The following is a 25,038-nucleotide window of genomic DNA, read 5'->3' on the forward strand; positions in this document are numbered from 1 at the left end:
AAAAAAACCCCTCAAGTCAGATGTTACAGAAGATTAAAAAGGCCTGTGCTAAAGTACTCCCTCTAGTGGGATATCTGAGAAAAAGAATTCAGCATTAAGCATCAGCCCATCTGCTTCTTAAGTGATACGCATTCTCCCTTTAGGTCTAAGCCTAACAGTTTTTGACATTGCCAGTTGAATCTTGTGTACACCATCTTGAGTTTGAAGGGCTGTTTAAACAGGTCTTGTGCACACAAGAGTCTGTCTAGGAAATCCTACTTTTCTGACRAATCAATAACATTTCTCAGCTCTGCCAATATTTGGCCTATTACAATAAGTTCAGCTTTTAGAGATAGTTTTAGTAAGTTTTTCCTCTATACTTTAGTACATCAAGTGATCCATTTAAAGGCTGATGATTTGTTTTTCTTCTGACATGCTCCAGCACAGCAAAGCATTACTTTCACATCATAATTCCTCCTGCTTTACCCCATCAAGTAGCTCAGAAATCACAGCTTGAAAGTTAGAAACAGAAATGTGACCAAGTCTTTAATATTTCCTAACTGAGGTAAAAAACCGTTGCTCAGACTCCCTTTTGAAGTACAGTTAAATTTCTGATAATACTAAAGGAARGCAGTTAGAGATGTCTTACCTCTTGTGGCTGTATTTCAGACTTCATAAGCTCATTAAGGGATTCTAGAGAAAGGAAGTTAATTTGTTTCAACTGAGCAAGTGTAAGGATGCAGCTTAAGCACAAYAGCAAGTCTCCAACTCAATTAAAATAGCAATACCAGTTGCTAAATCAGATATTCTCAAAGCTCAAAATGAAATTCATTTGAGAAAGTCATTCAAAATGAAATGATTAAACAAGCTTTGTTAAATTAGGTTTTTACACTTGAATTCTAGAGTTAGAAACATTAAGTATCCACAACTGAATACTGTAATATGTAATACTTATACCAGACATTTCTCACAGCTTCAGAGGTTTAGTCAAGAAGCACAAACCCGTCCTATTACTACCACGAGTAAAATGATGTTCTATTATATTAGTCAGAATGGGGTTGCAAGCCTTTCAGGCTCAGTTTTAGTTACTGTATTGCAAATGAGCTACAGCAGAGGATTAGATTTAGCATGAAGCTATGCAGCATCAGTGCTCAGTTCAAGTTTATCCCAACATTAAACAGAAATTGAACCCTAAAATTATTCCACCTGATTCTTTGGACTCTCCTTTCGACATCTGCCTCATCCTCTCAGATTTTCTATTTACTTCTTCCAGTTCTTTTACTGGCACAGTGGTGCGAGGAGTCGGAATACTTTCAAAGTAACCAGAGTCCAGCAGTTTGGATAATAGGTCCTTCATGTGTTTATCTGGAGAGTTAAAAAACACATTAAGATACCAAAAAACCTTCCAATTAAGTGTTCAGACTACAGGTCGGAGTCTTTATCCCCTCAGATAAATTACAACAAGTTCTCAAGTCTTCAGCAGTCAAATGTTTTAGTGAAGGAAATTTGTTAGACTGCTTCATATTACAAAGGGCATCTTCACCATGCAGAGATAAGACTGCAGTCTGTATGTAGAAGCACACACTAGGTCAGTACTAGCAACATAAGACCAAGTTGTTTCTCCACTTACTTGGAAACRGATTTATCAGCTGTATGTTGCACAGAGTAGTGTGGGCAAAGCTAGCCAAAGCTGCTATGGAACTGCTCCACAGACCTCTTAACAGTAGAATGGTGTGTTTGGGGAGGAAACTAAGGAGGAAGAATTGCAAAGATGAACAGGGAAAAAGGATGATGTCCTAGACCAAGTTTAGCTCTCCGAAGTTTTATTAAAAGATCATGCAGAGTTGACACATACAAAGAAGCTGCACTGAGTATTCCTCAAGATGAGGATTGTGTAAGTTTCCTCTTACTGTAAAGAAGAAAGATGCAGCTAGGACCTCAAGAATAGTAGTAACACCACATATTTTATCAGTGGGACTAGAGGCAGGGTAGTTGAGATCAGCATGTATATCCAACAGTGAAAGAGCAATCTATCACAACAGTTATTTTCTTGCTCATTTGATCATTGCTTTTAGCAGCCTCGCAATCTAGGTGCCTTCCAAGACAGTGAAAGCTAGTAAGAAATCTAGGAAACCATAGTGGCTTCTAGCCAGCTTGCAACAGGAAGCAAAGCAGCCTCTAGAAGCAGAACAGAGACACTGGCAAAATAATCCCAGTAATAGTTAGATGTTGGCCAGAGAAAAAACACAAAAACAGAGCCCAAGATGCACAGGAGRCAACTGTTCATTCATATCGACAAAAATGAGACAAAAGCCACCAGCTTGTAGCTTGACAAGGCCAGTTTGCACTTTGTCCATAGCTGTATAAAAAGAGCAACGTTATCTTTGGCTTGTCAGTTTGACTGTCCATATGTGGAAGCTGGACAGGGGACATCAGTGCTCTGGGTTAACAGTTTCAACAATGTTATTGTCAGCAACAAACGAAGGATTACTGTCACATAGCCACTACAAGACTAGAATAAACAGCACAAGCAAAGTCTGCTTGCAATGGGAAAGAGAGCCCAACTGGAGTAAGCAGTTTCTGCACAGACTAGATCTAGACAGGAAGGAAAAGCTCTTGGAACTACAGTGGAAATACCTTCTCTGGGTATGTCATTTTACAAGCAGGGTTTTTACCTAAGGAAACCAGAGGGTAAAATATACATGAGACAAATCCTACAGATTTCAGCATGCTTGGGAAATCAGGACACTTCCAATAGGTGAGAGCAAGTCTGCACTTTGGATCATTTCGGATCACAGCAAGTGCAATTAATGCTCTTCTGGTGGCATCTTACCCAGTGTCTGACTAGGATGCTAAGAAACTCAATTTCCTACAAGAGAAATTCCTCAGAACCAGGGACCCTTAGCTCTGGTGCCACTAAGCTTTGTAATGCATTCAAGTGTAGTGAGCTACTAAGCATTTCACAAAAACTTTGTTCCAGACTTAATATATTTGCATAGAGATTGCCAAAAAAAGCTTCCCCTTCCTGGTTCTGCAATGYACTCATGCATCAGCTTTTGAACTACTGCCAGCATTACTCCTAGAAGGATCCAGGCACATGCATGAGAGCTGTTAGCGCATCCATACCAAAGAGTGGATTACTGCAGAACAGTTACTGCATCTGTACTTAAGGTAAATTTAAAACAGCTGCTCAACCTAGGAGAACTGAATTACACTCAACATTCTCAAGTGCTCAGTCTAGCAGACTTCTAGGTCTAYGTTAATTTAATTTGTTAAAATAGCATTCACACTTCAAGTTTTAGAAAGCAGTTAAATTTTTCTAAATGACACTTACATGTAGTTCCAACCACAGGTTTCTCACTGCCTTCAAGAAGGTCCCAGAAGTAAAGAGATGATTGTTCCATCTGGTCTTCAACACTTTAAATCAAATGAGAATTTTACCACATAAAATCATAACTAAGATTGCTAGTCTTGTAGTATCCCACCACCCTTCATTTTTAGATATTGTCTAACATCCAGCCTTCCAGATTAAGGCAATATGCTTGCAAAGTGATTCCTGACTCCTTTAACCCCTATGGAAAAGGATTCATCTACACTTGTGTAGTTTGGGCATGATCTAATCTGTCAAATTTTTTGAACTACTTGGAAGATGAGTATAATAAGCTTCAGACAAATACTTCATGTTTCTTCATAAACAAATGATGTGATGACACAGATCAAGACAAAAGTTGTGTTTATCACAGTTCATTTCACAGATAAGGGAGAACCCAGTGAAACAGCATGTCACCAGCTTTCCTGCTTTACAGTGACACTAGAGCGATTCCCCCCTCCCTTCCTAGAAAAGGGCATAGTATTTCAGGGCTTCTACCTCTACCTTGCAAAACTAGGGTCATAATTACACTGAGCCTTAAAGAAAACCTATGGTATGATGTATTCCTGCTACATTCCCAATCTCAGACAGCTGAGAGCACACTGGAACAGAATTTTAATTGRTGTCCTAAAACTTAATATTTCAAGACATGTTACTGTCAAATAGAGGACACATACTGTGTTGTGCAGCATACCARCGACACCAAAAACAACTTTGAACATACCTCAAGTTCTCATTTCTTTCTGGACACGTCAGTTTTGCAAATCTTATGAGGTAGTCTAGTTCTTTAGAAGGCAAGTATATTGCACCATTCACACCACCTTTGAAATCTTTCTGGACATGCTCTTGTGTGAAGTTCTGCAGCACATACTGGACTTGAAGTATCGTACGCAGCTTTTTCTTCTCTGCTTCGAGCTTCAATAGACTCTCTCTTCGCTGAGCCTTTCTCTGGGCTTTCAGCAGCTATTTGAATATACAAATTCAACAATTAAACAATGGCTAAGTAATAGGATTGTAAAATATTAAGACAATGACTTCTAATATTGATCAGCCCACGTTAAAAATAACTATTGACCCAGGAAAAGTTATACATAAGTTCCCAACTGTATCTTTAGATCACCAAGACCTTTGATGCTCCTCTTCTGGTTGAGCTCCTGTACCTCAACTCAGCTCCATCTAATGCAGCTTTGGTCCATCTGAAACCTGGAGGTTTCACTCACTTGTACGAGGCATCTAGATCTTGAGTCTTTAAAGCATCTAGATCTTGATTCTGGATAGTACTGATCTCTAGCTGTTTGGTTCTAGCTCCTTTCACAATCAGGATTGACAAGTTACTACTAACACAAACTGATCATCTGGGCTTTGCTGTAGAGACGCAGAAGTTTTCAGTTGCCTTTTTCYTTCATTTTGAAGGATGCTTTGGAATTCTACAATTACGCCCTCCTTTCTGTTGGCACAAGACTGAGTGACTGAGATAAGTGACAACACAAGGCTGAACATAGATAATATAGCTCCCCAATTTGGCAAGAGGTTTCATATCACATTAATAGAACTATGCCACAGAAGCTACTCTAATAACTAGAGCTTAAAAKGTCTCAGTATGGGGCATTGTTTCATAGCAAGATCTGAAAATTAACAGCTTTTCAGAACATACTGTAAGGAACATTAGGGGCAATTCTTGYAACAACATCCTTATGTTCCAGGATTACCAATATGGCCAATACATGAGTAAAGTGGAACCAAAATGTTTTAGCTTTAATTTATAGTACAAGTTCAAGAACAAACATGAACTGGTAGAAATTAATGCTAATTTAGTAAACATATACAGAAAAAAAMCAAGGTTACAGTATGGCTTTTTTCATTTACGGGCAACTGCATATGAAAGCAATATGAAAGAATCATGTATTTAACATTCACACAATATACACAATATTTTTACACTTGACAGAGTAACCAAGGGAACCCAAAGCAACAACATTGCTGAAAGGATGCTGCTTACATGGTGCAGTAAACCTCAAAGCAGTACCTGGAATTAGTACACACACACACACACACACACACACACACACACACACACAAGAAGCCTCTCCAAAAGAGTTTGGGTCTGAGCCAGCACTGAAGAGCCATCCACCAGCCCTTCAGAGTTCTACAAGTGGGAGAGAAGCCATGCCAGAGCAGTGACTAATCATGTTTAGGATCCCCAGCACCAGCTCAGATCAGCTCTTTAAGGATGGCATTTTCTTAATAACCAAGAGATCAGTTTCTTCACCAATAGTTAAAGTGTTGCTTATATAAAAATATTGCATATAGTGCTTTAAACCTTGAATAAACCCCAGCAAAGCTGTACATCTATAATCTGCTGTAATTAGAGACAGACAGCTATAGTAAAGTTATTAGCAGCAAACTCCTCCCATTTTGGTGAAGTGTTGCTGAGAAATGTATTCTTCAAAGACACCAAAGTGATTTACTGTTAGCCTCAGCACCACCACTTGCTGGAAAGGGTTTATTAAAGGAGTCGGAAGAGAACTCAGCAGGTCACCTAGCACAGCCTCCAGACCACAGCAGGGCTGTACTGACCCCACTCTAGGGATTTTCAGATATTTTAAAGATCTGACTACACAGTTTAAATTCCACAGCTTTTCTAGGCTGCCAGTCCATACTTAGTTATTGTCAGAGTAGTTTTCCTACCTAGTTTGAGCTACCATCTAGTTTGACCATTCTCCTGCCATCTATCCTGGTGAAAAGTCTACCTCTAGCCCCTCAGTAATCTTTTTAGCATTTGAAGGCTAATATTACATCCTCGGCCAAACCTTTGCTTATGCACACTTAAGCAGCCAAATGTCTCCAGACTCTCTGCAGGTGTCACGATAGGACACAATCCTAAAGTCCAGCACTGAGCTAAGTGAGGTCTATCATATAATAGGGGACCAAAACAGACTGAGCTGGAGTCACTAGCAAGCACAGCCAAGTTCCAATGAGTGTGGGTACAAGTTCTTATGCAGCTACACAAAACTAATACAGAGGCCAGTAACACACCAAGCTGTCATCCTCCACTGTAATTACTACTCCAATTAGTTGGAGCATTGTTCTCCTGAGTTCCAAGACAGAAACTTCCACATACTAATATATGAATATAGCCATTACAAAAATAACACAATCCTTTCTAAGGAAGATAAGCTTATCCCACAAACACCMGTCACCTTGAAACAACATAGGAAGCATCATTTTATACTTACATCCTGGCTAAGGCCTGAAAAAGTCTTCTGAAGCTCCTTGGCAAATTCTAAGTTGTGTACTACTTCATCATATTTCTCCACTGCCTCCTACAAAAAAAGGAAATAGGTATAAAATATAACAGGTTCAATTGTAAACCCAAGTATTGGTTACAGTTAAAATCATTTATGGTTGCTCAAGATTCAGTACAAATCCAGCTGCACAAATACCCTAGTATTTAACCTCGGTTAGACTCTCCAGGTAATCTCAAACAACACTTTGTATATAACTCAAAACAGCAAAGCCTCTATATCAATCATTTCCTCTCCCTTTTCCTACCCCCCCATCCTCTTGTTTCCATAGTCTTCAGCAACAACAGTAAAGCAACTTTGAAAAGTCAGGCACCGATAGGGAAGCTTCTGAGGAACAGAGGAGAACAGCAACTCGAGCACAGAATGTTTCCTTACAGCTGAGCAGAGTGCTTTTGGGTAACTAACCTCTATGAACACTAGAAAGCAGACCAGAAGTGAGTCATTCCAAGTTTTGCTTCCACAAATGAAGCAATGTCTTCTATCTTCTTCATTAACAGCTTCAACATTTTACTCTCTGCTCTTCAGAAAGAACATAAATTCTTAAAAGCATTTTGATACAAATTTTAAGTTTCTCCCTTTCCTCTAAGTCTGCTCATTTTAAGTCTCCTTGAAAGCTCTGAGGATGCAAAATGCTATAAATTACATATGATTTGAAGGCATGTGCAGCATAAGACATGCCTGGAAAGTAATAAGTCAAATAGTTTCAGATTTTCACACTCATTTTCCACTTCCAGTGGAAGCACTCGGAAGTTGTTTTGGGTCTATTTAATAAAACCATTTTAACAAAAAAATATTAATGTCAATGCATATATTTCATTACTGCASTGCAAGTTTAATTTACTGCCCTGATGACATCTGGAATATCCAAATTCACCAACTATTTGTTCCTAAGCAACTGGAATACAAGTTAGTTGCATTTGCTCTGCATTCTCAATTTGCTCGTTCAGTTACTTTTTGCTACCTGTAGTATACTACACATCTCTRAACCCGAATGTTACTTAATTAAGTCTATTAATTACTGTAGTACTCCATTTAGTTCTAAGCTGCCCTCACACAACTTACCATGCAATATTAAAGAACTAACAAGCAAGTTCACTTACTAATTTGGAGGACCTGGCTTTTAAAATCTTAGGTTGTGTCAAATGTGTGCACACCATTAAGAGTTAACACTAAGTTACTAGACAGATTGCAGCAATTTTATCCTCGGCCCTCCACACTCCAGGGTAAAGCAAAATACCTTAAAACATCAAAAATCCAGAATCCACAACAACTGACAGGAAAGCAGCAGCTTCTCACATATTCAATACTAGCATTTATCAACAAAATGACCCAGTGACAACACTGAAAGCCTGCTCAGCCTGCAAAACAACTGAAACATTGACAGGAAAAGGACATTTAACCTGCTGTTGCTCCTGTTTGAATTTTTCCTCCCGAACACAAGGCCRGCACACCCGGTTAATTCTACAGGTGTTCATCATGAGCAGTTTAGCTTGAGACCCTGGCCAAACAAGTTGATCAAATGTATACCTCTCCCTTTAAAGGCRAGAATAGCGATTACCTGAAGTTACCATTAGAGACATAACTCTGACAAAGCATTATACGCACTCAGGCTTTGCCTCAGGCAAGCGCAAGCTATCAARTTCTGCTCTAGCTTCAAACACTACAGCCCAATATGTGTACACACATTAGGAAGCTGCATCTGAAAGGGGTATGAATGCAGTATTCCTATATCTTAACTGCTGAAAGGGTAACTTAGTATTAGTTGACTGCCCAGTATTGTCTTTGATAGGTGCTTCTACAACAGTTATCAGGACAATTTGACCACCATTGATCACTTCAACAAAACGCAATCTTATTTGTCAGTTTAGATTYCAGAAATGGAATTCAAACCCTTAAGTTAACCTGAGCTTGCAAGACTGAAAGCCAGTAACTGAGATCATTGCCCACACAACTTCCAAAGCTGTAGGTGAATGCATGCAGCCACAGCACCTACAGAACCTTGCACTCCCTTTTTAGTCTCCCATTTATTTTTATTTCATTTCCACTGGATAGCCCAACTACTAGACGTATTTAGAGCAGCTTTAAAACTAAAGACTAATCAAGCTTCAACAGGAAGCAGACTGTTCAACACTGTCACTCCATTAGTGTCAGATAAAAAGGACTGTTTGTAAAACCTAGCATCTAATCAACAGTAGACTCGAGCCTACACATTTCTATATTAGTTCTGCTAAAGATTTCCAACTAAAAAGATCACTACTCCATTTCAAATCATCAGATTTATTCTACTTCCACACTTAGAGGCAAATCAACTTATCAGATTTGACAGTGAAGTACTAAATCTTTCACTCCAATATCCACTCTGCTTTTTAAGTTATAACTTCCCCTCTTACCCCATCTATGACTAGCTCTCATTTACAAACAACTCAGCAAGAGAACAGTGTGTGTTCTCTCATACTGCCACCCACTGAAATAAATGTTTCATTGACTGCTAGCTTTAGAGTTCACCTGCAGGATTGGTACTCATTCAAATATCAGTGCCCTTTATCACGATTCATCTTTAAAGCATCCATGGAGTACATTAAAAGACATAACTTCTAAGATGACCAAAGTGATAAACCACGGGTCTCATTTAAACCTCTTTGGATTATGCAAAGTTAAAAAGTCAACTTTCATATTATAGTTTGCTCTACAGTCCATTTGAGTCCAAGACAGAGGAGGGAAGAGGAGAAAAACAAAACAACAACAGAAAACATACAACCTACTGCTTTAGTACCCATTCMGTGCCACTTCTGAAGCAGGTTTCATCTAGCATCATGGAGCCTATCAAAAGAAGCCTATCACATCTGTGGAGTTGCAATATTGTGGCACCTCCAGTTACAGCTACCATAGGTACAAAGAGAGGCATATTATTCTGACAGTATCTAAGAGCAGTAGATGAGTACTAATTCTCAGCCATCTAAAGGCAGTGGCTGGAAGGACACAGGAATAATCCCAGGGACATCTCATAACTAAAGTACTGTATTAGGGAAGCCTTTGGTTCCTATACAGGCTAGGCTAAAGTATTCCTCTCTACCAACAGGAACTGCTTAACTAATTTAACAGCTACCATAACTGACAGCATTGCACAGCAGCAGGACATTAAAATACCTCTTGCTGAAGTCAAGAATTAGCTACCTCAAAAGTCTTAAGGGCTGTGTTTAAGTACTGCAGTGCCATGCAGATAAGCTGCATATGGACAGCCCATCAAGAAATATAGATGCAGGAACACTGAGACTAGAAGTCCTTTTATTACTTCATTAAAAATGAAAGTTAAAGCAGGAGACAAAGCCTGAAAGCACTGACTGTTCAGCTCAACTAACAGTAAGTTATCCATTTGTTTTGTGAAAAATTCTGCTGGAAGTCTGAAGCCATGGCTTCTGGGAAGTTTTACCGGTATTCCCCTCAGCAACCTGTCTCGACATGCCTGAAGGTCTCCAGTCCATCCTTCCCATGTCAAGCATTTCAAGCTTACCAGTTGGTCTTGATTGAGAGCTTCTCCCTTCTTGAGGCGATCTTTGTAGTCTTCCAATTTGAGCTGGGAAAAAAAAAAGCCATCTGTTACGTTGATTTCACTCTAATGTAGAGAATTGGGCACTGCAAGTGAAGTTAATACACCTTTCTGTATTTTGAGTAAGTTTGCACACTGCAGCAGAACAGCAATTTTATTGTTTCCTCTTACTTTCAGAGGCCAGGAATATTGCCAGCTCAGAGGCACGGTAATATCTGGCCTACCTGAGACTCAAGTCTGACTACTTCCCTTTCATACCTTTGACCTTTCATTCCTTACTTTCTGCCTTTGCCTCATTTAAGGAAAATACAAGTATATTAACCTYGGATCCTTAACAGCCTCAAAAGCTTTCAGTACTATTCTTGAATAATTCTACTTAACTTTTCACAGGATCCTAAAAAAATAATAAAATAAAAAAGCTATTTGCATCAGTTTTTTTTAAGAGGAAAAAAAGACTTATTTCTAATATACTGAAACAGTCCTTAACAGTCAAAGTGACCTATGCAAGATAAAGAAATTTGGAATTTTTAGCAGCTTAAATACACACAGGAAAAGGAACAGGAGTTCACTGCTATGAAGTTATATACTACCTTGTATCCATCCATATAGGATTTCTGACCTAGCACCAGCACAGGGCTAGGACTAGAAATACTCCACACTTATCCAGTAAGCCTCACAAGCAAATGAGAAGTGTCAGGACTACACTCTCACACACAAGRCAGTCAGAAATACTAGAGGAATTCACAAGGACTAGCCTCCTTCAACRGAATTAGCACACATAGTGGCTTAATCACACTGAGAAAGCAAGTTTCTGACATTATTCACAAGTAATGTATGCCTGCCATTTGGATGGCAGTCATCAGCCAGAGAGCCCTCCTACATGAGGATTACAGCCACTCATCCTAGATGCACAAACAGAAGTCTCAGCTAGTCTCTCCTTTCACTTTTAAGGTAATCAATGCTTTATCTGACATTTACTAGAATCCACAATACGCTGAAGCRGTTGCTTTAAGTGATTATCCTATACTAGAAATAAAAGTTAAGAAAATTCTGATGCTGTTAAGAARAGTAACATTCAAAACATGCATAGCCCTAATTTCCAGTCACTTGGAGATGTGCCAAAGTTTTCAGAATGCAAATGCCTTACCAGCTATAATAACAGTATTTAGTGCACAATTATTTTATTACCCCTTTTCCCTCTAATACTATCCCCTACCCCCACCAAAACATCTTTAAACCAAATCAGAGTTAGAGTACTCAAAGCCTCCCAATCCTTTCTAGTGAGGTTGGTCTCTTAAAAGAAAAAAAGAAAAGAAAAAAAAAAGCCAAAAGTTCTGTGAAGTGAAGGGTATTGCTCACTTAATCTAGTTTGGCATTTTCAGGGGTCTGAATAAACACTGTTCCCAATCTGTAGTTTTACATGCATCTCTGCACCCTAATATGAGATGCATGCAGTCAATAAAAATATTTATGCAAGACTATAAGCCATTGCCAAGATGGGTCTAAGCTAGCTCTGATCAAATACAGTCTAAGGTAGTACCCCTGATCTTAATGGAAATTTGTCAGTTTTGCCAGCTACCCGAGGCACACTGCAAAACCARCAAAGAATTGGTTTGTAGACAAGTTAAGTATATTCCCCATTCCTTGAAACCATAACACTATCCCAGGGCCAAATGCAGTCTATTTTTCAGAAGTTTACGGAACTCTTCTTTGCTTTACACTGGTTCTAGAAGATAACCCAGACAGTACAAAGAGCCACTAAAAAGCCTGAACTGCAGCCCATGCCCAGGTATGTATTCTAAAATACTATTTTTCATGAGGCAAACTATGCAGCTTCACGAAACACACATTTTCCTCAAGCCTTAGTTCTGCAAAGGACAGCTTAAGCGCGCCAAAGCAAAGAGCAAGAAGTTACCTTCTTTTTCTCAATGTTCCTGATCTTGTGTTTGAGGCAGATAAGCCCATTATCAATGTAAGTCTCGTACGCCTGGGAAGGAGAGGCCGCCGAGTTGAGCGCAGACTGCAGCGGGCTGGAGGGAGGCTGGCTCTCGCCAGCCGGGTTCACCTGCTGCTGCTTGGCCGCCCTCATGCTCTTCTCCTCCCCCTCCTCCGAGCRGCCTGAAGGCGAAGGGCGACGGAAAGGGGCTTGGGAAAGCTGCACCATTGAAATGGAGAGAGCTGCAAAGGAACACAGGCGTTTAGGCGGCAGGCTCGGCTTTGGGATACTCCTTAACACACACAGGGAAGGACAGGAACGTGCTGCCACAGAAAGGAGCCGGAGGAAGAATTCAGAGCTTTCACTCTTCCACCCTGCACCTTTCAAAACCCTATCTATAGCAAGAATTGCCAGGCAAGAGCCTAACTTTGCATTGTTTAAGTCTCCCCACCCACCCAGACACCAGGAAAAAAACCTCTACGTCGGCAGAATCCGGCAGCACAGGGGATGATTCCAGAAACCCAAGTGCCCATATATAAAAACCAGGCTCATTTCCCGCACGCATCACCCACAGGGGGAGAACAAACTGCAAGCAAGCARCTGCAGCCCTGCCCGGGCCCCACCGCCCAGCTCGCCCTTTCCTACCCGCTCGGCCCATCGCTTTTACCCCTCCACCACCTCAGCAGCACCCCGAGCGCATAAGCTAAAATAAGGGAAGGGAAGATGGGAGAAAAATGTTTATTAAGGGAAGCTAGAGCATCGCCCTCCCCCGGGCGGCAGCCTCCACCTCCACGCGGCGCTCCGGCCGCGCCTGGAGGGCAGAAGCTTTAACCTTGAGCACAGCTTGGGTGAGGTTTTGCTTCTYTYTYTTTWATTATTATTTTTAAAGCGATAGATGCAATTGCCACAGCCACCTCCCAACTAGTTTTTTCCCTTTCCCCCTCCTCCATCCACGCGACGTGCCCGGGCAATGACACTACATTTCTGCCTGACCTCCAGCCACGCAGGCCCGCAGCGCGCCTCACCCACCCCACGGCGGGGAAAGCGGGAGGATGAAGGGAGGGAGGGAAACACCTTAAAAACCAAGATGAATAAACCGAAATCCGCCTTCTCCGCGGGCCAGCCCCTCAGCCCGCCGCCCACCTACCCACCCGGCAGGGCTCGGCGGCGAGAAGGCGGCTCCGCCCGCTCCAGCATCACTCTCCCGGTCGCCCCTTCCCGCCGCCCCCGTCCCCGTAACGCCCGGTCCGGTCTGGCCCGGTCCGGCTCAGCCCGCGCTCACCTCGGTGCCCGCACGCGCTCGGCCCCCTCCACCGCCCGCCCCCCGCCTTTTGTAGCGGCTCCGGCCGGGGGGCGGGGCCTGCCGCCGAGCTGGCCGCCGGACAGCCAATGGGCGCGCCGTCTCGCCCGCCGGCCCCGCCCCGTCGCGCGCGCCCCGCGCGGGGGGCCGTTATGCGGGCGCGGGGACCGTTACTGGGGGGGGGGGGCGAGGTGCGCGCTGCGTCGCCCCTCAAGGTGACCGGGAGCCTCCGCCGCTGGGAAAGAGCGCAGGGATTTGGGAGCTGCTATGGCTCTGAGTGGCAGCCTGGCAGGAGGCATGTGYCCTGGGATGCGGGCTTTCCTCCGGGAGCTTCCTTGGAGCCCCAGGCAGCAGCAGGAGGTCCAGGGCAGGCGGGCCTAAGGCTGCACGCCGCGCCTCGTGTCACCTCGGGGGAGATCGCTCCAGCTGCCGAGCTGCTGCACTGGCGCCCTTGGGTGGCCTGGGGAGCCTCAGGCGTTAGGGTTCATGCCTGTTTAAGCCTGCAGCAGGGTTCTGCCACTCTGCAGCASAGCACCTTGAGATTTCCCAGACTGGCTCTTTTTTTATGGAATAAAAGATGTGTATGTCCCCTAAAAATGCAAGCCCTTCGCATAAGCACTTAATAACAAGTAATGCGTCCAAAACCACTTGCATGAACCTGAGATTTACTCACCTTCTTACGGTGCCACCCCCAGCAATAAAGGTTACAGAGTATTTTTGCCCTTACAGAAGCTCACATACATGCTCGGCTTCCTGCCCTTGGCTTCTGCAGGACCTGTCAGAGTATCTCACGAACTAATAGGCTCGCGTATCTTTCCAGGATCAACGACTTGCACTGAAAGTTTTCCAATAGATCTCTGTTCTTTGTGTGTTTTTGTACAAAGCTAGAATTGATGGGCTAGATCCTTTCAAAGTAATTATAAAATGAATGCTTAATTAATGCCTGTATTAATAACAAGTCATAATTAACGTGCATGCACCTGGGACTCTTCTAGAAATCATAATTATGGCTGGCAAATTACATTATGGTGCACTTTTACAATTAGGAAATTACAAAAGAGGAAAAAAATGAAAGGAGGACTCATAAAAACCCAAACTGTATTTAAATCCAAAGGATAATTGACTTTCATTATGAAAACAGTAGAGAACACCTATTTGAGACTGACTGTGTATTTAGAGTGTCTACATGTAGTGTCTACACTATTTTAAACAATATTATTTATGCTGCAAGGTGAAACACTTGAAAATTAGAAAATGCCAGAATAAGGAGCTGCCTAAATTTATTGGTTTAGCTCTGTTCTGCAGATCCACTATGATACCATCTTTAGGTAGAGGATCACAGGTTATTTTTGCCACACAGTCCTAAACCCTTTCAGTACTCCCAGCTCAGGAAGGTGTGTGTTTTATTCCAGGATCTGAAGAGGATTGCGCTCTCACATGAGTTAGAGGAATATTAGCCTAATATTAGTCATTATTCTCCGAGGAATGCTAGTCTGAGTTGCTGGGAGAAGCTSGAGGGATTAGGGAGTGTGTTGCTGCAAGCCTGTGCTCTGCTGCAAGGCCTTGTCGCCATACACAGTGGGGCTCATTGCCTGCTCTTCAGAAAGAGAGGCCGAAGGGTCTGGCTAACGGATGCTTCACTCAGCACCCAGGATGGCTCAGGGTGCTCCCCGGCATGGTTTCCAACCAACTTCTGCAAAGGTTTCTCCAAGATCCAGTTCCCGTGTCTCAGTGTCTTTCCTCAGCCTGCTTCAGCTCCTCTTTTGCCCTCCACCTCCTTGTTGTCCACGTCCTCCTCAGGACCTTCTTCCTCATCCCCGTTGCTACCTCCATGCTCAATCCTGCCCACCAGACCGGTTCACATTCCTGCTTTTCTTGTGCTGCCAGTCTTAGGCACTTCTTCCAATTCCCAGCCAGTTTCCTCTTCTCCTTCGCTGCTAAGCTCACCATAATTCTGGGTTCCCTTGGCTGTTTTCCATTCCCCTCGCTTCATATTTTGTCTGTCTTCTGCATTTGAATGAGACATTTTGGGGGTTTTTGTTCGGTCATGTCCCAGGGAAAGCCATAACGGTAAGCAGGAATAGTTACTGCGCCTGAGAACAGCCCTTACAAGCTTAGTCCAGTTTCACCCATGCAGCTTCAGGCCAAAAGGAGTGCATTTAATTAAAATCTATGTTAACACAAACAAAATCTGCAAAGGAATGGAGCTGTGCTCGCTGGCAGGAGCATCTCTGGAGAATTTAAAAGCTCGGCTAAAAGAACTGCCCGTGCCAGCTGACTACCTAAAAGCTGATTTTCTTGGAGACACTAGCAGGCATATTGCACAAAAGTCGCTCCTCAACAAAGCTGAAATTCCTCTTCCCAGGATTTCTAGAGTTTCAGTGAAAGTGCAGAAACGACCCCACGAGCTGTTTTATTTCCCTCAGCCTCACTGTGGAAAACAGTTAACCCAATGAGGGCAAACACTGAGAGTGGAAGATATCATCTTGAACTGAAAAATCTGTTAAAGTAAAAGCAAATGAAAAATAACACTGACAAACTGGGAAGTTCAGACAACTTTAGCAGTAAGAGGGACCAGCTGAGAAGAAGAAAAATGTTGCTGTGGCCTGAGCAGTCCAAGCAGCAGCACCTGCTCCTGTTAGTTTCTCGGTGCTTACTCAGAACTTATTCAAGCCTCAGCTGCAAAAGATGAATCACTGCAGAACGGGCATTCACACGGGGTTGCTTTCTTTGTGTGCGGTAAAAGAAAAAAAATAATTAAAAAAAAAAAGACAAAACAACAAGAAACCCCACTCATTTCCAAGGGAGAGATTAAAGAGAACGTTTGCCCATAAACGCTTTGCAATAGGGACTGGTAAATGAAAGTGGATTTGTCATTTATGCCAGAAACATTTGTTTTATTGACCCTATGAAAAAGAAAAAAACTTTGCGTGCTCATTAGCTTTTGGCATTTGCAGCTCACGGGCGTGTGCGTTAGTGCTTTGGTAGCTAAACTGACTCTGGAGTTTATGTATRGAGAACATACATAAAGCCTCTCCAAGGCTTTGAGTGACTTTYGCAGTCTGGTGTAACCTTCCCCTTCAGAATATGGACCATCCTCCTGTGATTTCAGTTTTTCTGCTGCTGAACATATGAGCAAGAGACTCAAATGATGCAGAAGAGATAAGAAGTAGAGGACATCAGGGATACACTGGAAATTTGATGCAAAAATACTGTTGAAATATTAGCAACCGTGCAAAATTAGCCACTTAAAAGCTAGAGCCTAGTGGAAATAACATTTCCACTACTAAATCAAGTCTTTTTATGTCTATCTGTAGGCATTTTGATGARACATTTAAATATATTTAAAGTGTTATTTTCTCCATAAATCCCTCCCTCCCTCATTCTGTGCCCAGGATGGACATGCTCTGAGAACAAAACTGGATCATGCACTAAAGCAGTTCCCGTGTGCAGGGCTTGTACCCCATTGCTGCRGAATTTAAACTTGTGACTGAGCAAGATGACTGCAGGAAAAGGCAAAGTCAGTTTATGGTTAATGCAAGCGATCACTGACCTTTAAGCTAGATTTATTCYTACCTCTGCTACCAACTTCCTACATAATGTATAGGCAAATCACTGCCCTATAAATTCACATGGAGATGATCTTCATCTTCTGGGTGGCCTTGGGTTGGCTGCAGTCTTCCTGAACATTCACAGCTCCAACTAACATGAACAGGAGAGATGCTCTGAGCATCATACAGTCCCTTGTACCCAAARTATTCTGGAGAAGGAGGTATTAAGTGTCTCATATTATGTATTGAGAGTTAGTAACATCTGTGACAATTTCTCAGTGTTTTGACTTTTTTCTATAGAAAAGGGGGATATTCCCCTCTCCACCTTTTACACATATGCACATATGCTGTTTTTATTTTTTTTTAAAAAGTACCTCTGTGAAGAAAACATGAAATATTGTAGAGCTTAATAGCACAAAGAAGAGTAACTACACCTCAGACTCACAGCAGGGTGGAACAGTATGCTATAAATAAGGAAGTGGGTCATACCATGGACAGTAAATGCTAAAATATTAAATACCACTCATTCYGTATGCACCATCCAGCCTATTCAAGACCTACAAAAATACACCATGTTATTCACCTCATAATAAGACTTTATCCTTTCTATAGATAGCCACACTTAGGAGCTGAACTGAGAGCAGCCTTAATTCTGGTGTTGTCTAATTTCTCAATGCTTCACCTGGAAACCATAAAGTTCCAGTAAAATAAAGACAAGAAGTTAATTGCATCAGTAAATGGCTCAGCTATTTCCTCCTATAAAACTTCTTCTTTTTTTCAAAACACACCTTTATTATTCATTTTTGTTGCTCTATGAAAAATACTTTCTTCCTAAATATGGTGGAGAGTTCTGTGACTGAAAGAGTTTAATATAAATACTAACTTTTAAGCTGTACATATTAATGGTTCTGCAGAGAGACTAAGAGATCCTCCCAGCAATTCATTCCCCTGGCAGTCTCCAGATAGTCCTTTGCTTCTCTGCATCCCAGGAGGTGACCATAACTTGCTAAGTGACCCTGCCCTTCTCTCGTCAATCTTCCCTTCCACCACACAACGTTTCTCTGCATCCTGCTCTGGGTGTCCCTGCTGAAGCAGGGGGGTTGGACTAGGTGGTCTCTAGAGGTCCCTTCCAACCTCAACCATTCTGTGATTCTGTGATTTTTCACCAATGTGAAAGACAAAACTGGAGGACCCCAGAGCACGAGGTGAAGATGTGGCCTGTTAGAGCCATCCCTACCTTCTAGCCCTTTATAACAGCATCAGATCTCTGTTGCTGGAGCCCTGTTCTCAGATTGCTCCTCTCGTGCCCAGGGAGGGCCCTACTTGGCAGGGCCTTTTCTTTCCCCCCTTGTGTAATTTCTCACCAGTCATGCTCCTTTACAACAGCAAGTTCCTACAGCCACTTCACTGCAAGATTTCCCTTGTGCTTCTCTGTTCTTACCTTGTTAAACTGACTAGTAAAAAAAAATTGTTTGTAAATCAATGTATTAAAAAATAGATATAGATAGTTATCAGAAATAATGTTTACAGTTTATAAAAGGGCTTAAATCATTCCAACCATTTCAGAAAACTCTTATCAGGGAACGAGCAGCATGTATCTATCTGGCAAACCCAAGAACTTGTGTCTTGTTGGCTTTTCTCTGCTGTTAGAATCAAGTAAATGTTGGATGTTGTTTTAGTCACCTGCCTAATCTAACTCTCATTTCCATCTCCTCAAAGTATTTATTACAAACAGTAGTTCAAATGCTCCCTCTTAAAACACCTGCATAGAAACTAATCTGCTTTTTGTTTGTTTGTTTTCTCTCATTAATCACCTGTGCCAAAAAAATGGCATAAGCTTTCAAGGCAACAATTTGATTAAATATTTTGCATTTTAAAGCAGGCCACTGCAATATGAATGCAGCCAGTCACACAGGTACTGGCACTTGGCAGCTGGCACCATAGGGAGCTCAAAATATGCTTGATCCTGCAGATTGTTGTTATTAAATGTGCCTATTAAATGTGCCTATAAAGTCATGCTTTTGAGTAATTCCACTAACCTCATTAAGGCAATCTGTATACTCTGTGGATTTGGTTTTTTTTAATAATAAATTCATATAGAAAAGTCTCATTGTTTGAAGCTGTTGTTTGTTGTCACGATAAATGTGATTTTAACAGGACTGTTCATACTAATGAGAAGCAGTAAGTTTTCTCCCGAGATAAAAATCTTGACAGCTTCCCAGCATAGTATTTGTGGGCTAATGGAAAGGTGACACGAAAGACCTTTTCCTTAAAGTGTTTATGAATAACTGTTTACTGTCTGTGTTATATTATTCAGATACATATATATTACTAGGTTCTAAAAGTTATGAWCACTGCTCAATGCAGTGATCCTGATTAAAAAGAAAAAAAAAGGAATATGAAAGCCCTGGTGTTTCTGCAGTGCTTTGAGCATGTGAACATGCAGGGATTCAAAGTACAAAAACAAGCAAGCAAACAAAACTGTGAATGATGTTGTCAAAAGACTACTGTTATTACACCTCCTGCGGGCAATAGAATATGAGAAGCATTTTCTGGTTAAAAAAAGGAAAATCCAGAACCAGCGTTGATGCCTGTCAGAGCATAGAACTGCTTCCCTAAATTGTTCACACTTTTCTCTGTTTTTTCCATCAACTGCACATCTATATCACTGGAGACCAAAAGAACAACAAGTGATAAATGAAGATTCCTCAGTGTCCAGTTAAGTTAATGGCAGTAGGCAATTTTTAGATCCTCAAAAAAGCAGACTAATGTTATATCGAACTCTACTATTATAAATTGTCCATTCGTGCCTACTGTGCTTCTTGTGTATTTATAGTAGGCCTAAACTTGGCTTGTGTACATTGTTACAGTTGGCCCTAAATTCTCACAAATTCCTCCTGCAATCTGGACATATTTTATTACACTTTTCTACACTTACCTATTATAACGCTGTTATATTGCCTACCCATGATCTTGTTTCTCTTGTTCTTAGTTTTACACTGCCAAGTGCAGTTTCCTAGTTGCAGGTCTGCATTTCGCTTTGCTMATGACAAAGTTTATTTTCCTGTGTAGGTCAATTTTATGTTACAGAATTTATGCTAAGTTAGGTAGATGTATCTGCTCTCTGCCGAGAAACAGAATACAGACGYCGCACTGCTGCCTTTGATTTTATAAAGATATTTGTGGCCATATGAAGTGCCAGTGTAATTTCTAACTATTTTTTTTTAATTTGTCTTGCTTCGTTGTCTTTTGAGCTATGTCTCAGCCTGTCTTACTCAATAGCTGCTCTTCTTATCAAGTGACACGGAGCATCCACAGAACTGGCATATCCCCAGGAAGAAAACGGCCCCGCTGAGGGCACCGCGACGCTGCTCAGCTCCTCTTCTGCTCCCTCACCTGCAGTTTCATGTGGCAGAGGCCACAACACGTCAGACCCCGACAATTACAAACGTTCCCTCAGGTGGAACCTAAATTAGTGGCCTGATTCGCCTCCTTTCTCTTCAGCAGAACTTAAAATGTTTTTCTGAGGCTTTCTTTCCCCCAACACATGAGAATTTCTCATCACTAATTAAGACATGATTATTTCCTCTGAAATTCTGTAGGGAGACCTCATATCACTGAAAAAATAATAGGCTAAAAACATTTCTAACTTTWTTTTTTCAAATTTAGCTGATGTTACTGTTATAGTTAGGAACAGCATTTAAGCCCACAGGCTCAGCTGAGACTAACTTTTTATGGGAAGGTACCTTGAAAATTGGTCTCAAGAACAAAAAAGGAAAAAAAAAAAAACAAAAAAAGGAGCATATTTATCTTGAGCAAATGGATTAGATGCCTAGCCTTGCAAGCAGCCTGCCCCTCTGATGGTGTGATGGTGTTGCAGAAAACTGCTGTGGGCATTGACACGTGTGGGTCAGAGCAGCCTGCTTAAGGGGTTAGCAGCCTGATACATCAGACTCCTACCTTGTTTCCTGGAACAAGAACTGAAACTCAAATATAGAAGTCAGAATCTGATAATGTTTTCTATAATTGCTTTTAAACTTTCATTCGTCTTCACCACAAGGATATGAAACCAAGTTGCTGCTATTTTACATTGCAGTTTTCAGAAGGGAAACATGCACTTCTGTGTGTRCGTGTGTATCTACCATTTGCTTGGTAGACTGAGAGGCATCACTGAGTGTCTTCAGGAATGTGTTTTACGTGATTGCTAAGTTGCCAAGCCAGCAAAGCACCTGCTCCAAGTGAATACGAAATTCAGCTGACTTCAACCTCATTTTAAACATGCTTAGGTACCTTGCTAGTTAATTTCTAGGTTTCTTTAGACATTTTTAATATACCCTGCAAAGCCAGTGAGTGGTTTTTAAACTGAGCGTTAGCTTAGTTCTGATTACATAGACAGAGGTGAAATTTGGCAATTTTACCCATCCCCTTTTGTGGGAATCTGATGGTTGTCCAGGAATTTCCCAAACCAGGAGAGAATACTGGGGGGCACACAAAGCAACCCGAGGAAGGAGGACAGCCAAACTGCTTCTTTCTCTCAATCACCTTGGTGAGCTCCATCAATGCCCTCTCCTCGCCATCCTCCAAGCAGCCCATGGCCCCGTATGGGCTCACGGCTGTGTTTTTTCCATGGATGCTGCTGTGTGTAACCGCTTCCCTTGCCCCTCAGACGCAGTGAGCAGCCGGGGAAGCGCCGCAAAGGGAAGGGCGTCTGGAGCTCCGTGACCTGCGCACCACATGGGAGGAACAACATGCGAAATAAATTCAGTGGAAGTGACTCCATCATCTTCCATGGGGTAACAGAGAGCCGAAAAGCAACGTTTTAAGAAATTACCGACGTGACTGAAATGATTATACATTTATTTTCCGCCTCATACATCAATAAGAGCTGTGACCGTGTTTTCTAAATAGATAATACAGARCAGTGAACTACCACACATGCTTCAGAACGGCGCGATTTGAAAATCTCTTACTTTGTTGCATAGTCATGAGGCCTATTACTTGCACATTTAATTTCCTTTAAGCACTTTTAGTCCAGTGAATGACGGTAATTACTAAATGAAAATACTGAAGGCTGAATCATTTTTTATTTCTATCTAGGTCTTAAGGCAGGTATAAATGATGATGAATGTGTTTATTAAAAAGCCAAGCCCGTTTTATTTATTCTGCTGGGCTTCAACTTATTTGAAAATCTAAATGAATTTACAGCTTATAACAGTAAAGGTGCAACAGACAGGCCTGAAAACAGCAATCTCATTTCTCCTTGTGTTGCGGTGAGAAAAGGACTGTGATTGTAAGCATCCTGCAATGATCAGATAATATCAGTATCATATATGGGTTTATAGCCTGATCCATCCCCTAAATGGTTACCCAGCTATGATGTGTTTCCTGATTCAAGTCYGAAATTTGGTATCTTTAAGGTGGTTTTTGTTTTAACAAATAAAATACTGGGGAAGTTGCAGCAGAAGTCATAGCTCAGTTTGTGAGGATGTGCCCAACTCACTCAGCTTTGTGTCCATTGGGATCTCCAGGATCTCCTCTTCTGCAAAGCTGCTCTCCAGCCAGTTGGCTGCTGGTCCGTGGGGTTAATCCCTCCCAGCTGCAAGATTCTGCACTTCCYTTTGCTGAGCTCTATGAATCCAACTTAATATATGTCAACCCATTTCTCCAGCCCATCAAGATCCCTCTGAACGGCAGCACAGCCTCAGGTGTGTCAGGCTCTCCTCCCTGTTTTGTATCACCTGCACACTTGCTGAGGGTGCCCTCTGCCCCATTATGCAGCCCATTAATGAAGATGTTGAACGGTGCTTGAGCAGTATCAATCCTCAAGGGAGATATCCCCGAGCCAACACTTCATCAGATTGTCTATGAGGATATTATGGGAGACCACATCAAAACCTTCCAAAATCAAGATGATACCATCTACTGCTCTCTCCTCATCCATGAAGCCAGTCATCTCGCTGTAGAAGGCTGCCAGCTCCACTAAGCATGCTTACCCCCTTGTGGAATCACACTGGCTCCTCACCATGGCCTTCTAGTCCTTCACATGCCTGGAAACTTTTCCAAGATTACTTATGCCACCTTCCAAACACTGGAGGTGATGCTGACCCATCTGTAGTCACCCAGATCGTCCTTATCGCCCTTCTTGAAGACAGAGGTGACACTTGCTTTCCTCCTGTCCTTGGGAACCTCTCTGACTTGTCATGGCCTTTCAAAGATAAAGGAGAGCAGCCTTGCAGTGGCATCAGCGCTGCTGGGTGCATCCTGTCAAGTCATGAACTTGCCCGTGTCCAGTTTGCTTAAACATTCCCTATCTCTATTACATATTTTTATATCTTATCCTAGCCCTTGAATCACATGCAYTGTCAGGTAACTTGAACAGATCCAAAAGCAGATGCAATCAAGGGAAGAAAAAAGGCAATTTGAAGTTGTAAGGAAGACAACTCAGAAATGAGCAATTTTCACCTGGTTCCAATTTAATGAAAGCAAGGACAAGAACATACATTTCGAACTGCTTTTTTGAAAAGTTTCACCAATAACATGGTGGGAACAACAAACCACTCCAAACACACAGGCAGGCAATAAGTTACACAGTTTAAAACCACATCTCCATTCTCATTTCTGAATATAGGCCTGGGAGGGAATTCCTGGGTCACTGAGTCAAGTCCCCTGCCGCCACAGGCGAGCACAATACATAATCCCGTACACAAACACTGATCTTCTATTCTGGCCAACTCACACGTACATAATCTCCAAGTCATAAAACAAAGAGAAAACTACCTTTACAGCTCACAGCATGCAGATATTGCTGCTGTAGCCTAGCTCTTACCCATGGGATATAGGAAACAATAAAGAAGTTACATGCAAAAGGGAAGACTTGACTTTTATGATATTACATTTGAAAATTAAGCCTAATCTAACTATATACCAGATTGCCAGAAGCATCTCCTCCCCTTCCAAAGTCTGRTGTAGAAATCTCAGCCCCGTATCTCCATGAGGAGCAAGTCTCCCTTGCCCCTCAAAGCCTGCACAAGCCTGTACTCCATCCCTCCTGTTTAGCTTCCTTGTTTCCTTTTTCCCTTGAGGGAACCAYGCAGGACATGGCTGTCAGAAACGCCCTAGCGGGAAGGCAGCAGGAGAGGCCGGGGCCTTGGAGAGGCCTCGGAGCTGCGCTGTTCACACAGGCGGCGGCAGCAGCGCCCGCCGGCCCCTTGGCGCAGCAGGTCAGCGCCCACGGGCTCTTGACCCACCCGCCTCCAAAGCGGCACAAAGCACCTGCCCCGCACACAGCGCGCCCAGCCAGGCCAAGCTCCTCCGCCCTGTCTGCTGGCAGAGAAGTCTTTTGCCTTCATAGAATCACAGAACATTCAAGGTTGGAAGGGACCTCAGAGCTCATCGAGTCCAACCCCCCTGCTCAYGCAGGGTCACCCAGAGCACGGGGCACAGGGCTGCGTCCAAGCGGGTTTTAAAGATCTCCAGAGAAGGAGACTCCACAACCTCTCTGGGCAGCCTGTGCCAGGGCTCTGTCACCCTCACTGTCAAGAAGTGTTTCCTTAAGTTCCTGTGGAGCTTTTGGTGCCTCAGCTTGTGGCCGTTTCCTCTAGTCCTATCGCTGTCCACCACTGAAAAGAGGCCGCCCCCTCCTCCTCACTGCCTCCCTTGAGGTATTTATAGACACTGATCAGGTCCCCCCTCAGCCTTCTCAGCCTTCCGAAAGGAAAATCAACAACTGATCGCGACTGCACACAAACATGACTGAAAAACGGTTAAACATCCATGCATTTCTCAGCTCTCCTTTTATTCCCCACTCCCATTTATCTCTGTATGCTCCCAGACCTTTCCTAAAGCCGCGTTCTGCAGCTGTGAACTGCATTACATTAGTGCCATCTCTCACATTCAGAAGACTCATCTGCTTCACATCAGGAAACGCTCCTCTCTTGTATGTCCTCTCTAAGAGTCGCTTTTCCTCAGTCTGCCTTTATCGAAACCCATTTGGATGCTGTCTGTCTTTCTTTTTCTGTGGTCTCTATCTTGCACGTTCAGCTTGTATCAG

General features: G+C 42.5%; 1 protein-coding gene across 4 annotated transcripts in view; it reads right to left on the bottom strand.

Annotated features, from left to right (window-relative positions):
- The window catches only part of CAPRIN2 (caprin family member 2), a 31,568-nt gene extending 19,194 nt beyond the window's left edge, over nt 1–12,374 (bottom strand). For 2 of the 4 annotated variants that reach the window (XM_026040342.1, XM_026040340.1), the window contains exons 1-7: nt 12,117–12,374; nt 10,166–10,228; nt 6,586–6,672; nt 4,074–4,312; nt 3,314–3,396; nt 1,186–1,344; nt 629–672 (exon numbers count right to left, since the gene is read on the bottom strand). In XM_026040342.1, the coding sequence (XP_025896127.1) occupies nt 629–672; nt 1,186–1,344; nt 3,314–3,396; nt 4,074–4,312; nt 6,586–6,672; nt 10,166–10,228; nt 12,117–12,365 (924 nt within the window). In that variant the 5' untranslated portion in view covers nt 12,366–12,374. The remainder of the gene's footprint in view (nt 1–628; nt 673–1,185; nt 1,345–3,313; nt 3,397–4,073; nt 4,313–6,585; nt 6,673–10,165; nt 10,229–12,116) is intronic. The other 2 variants (XM_026040341.1, XM_026040339.1) reach the window with 1 other exon arrangement.
- Nucleotides 12,375–25,038: the final 12,664 nt, after the last annotated feature.

The sequence above is a fragment of the Nothoprocta perdicaria genome, unplaced genomic scaffold (assembly GCF_003342845.1).
Source record: "Nothoprocta perdicaria isolate Ctin4 unplaced genomic scaffold, notPer1 scaffold_253, whole genome shotgun sequence".
NCBI lineage: Eukaryota > Metazoa > Chordata > Aves > Tinamiformes > Tinamidae > Nothoprocta > Nothoprocta perdicaria.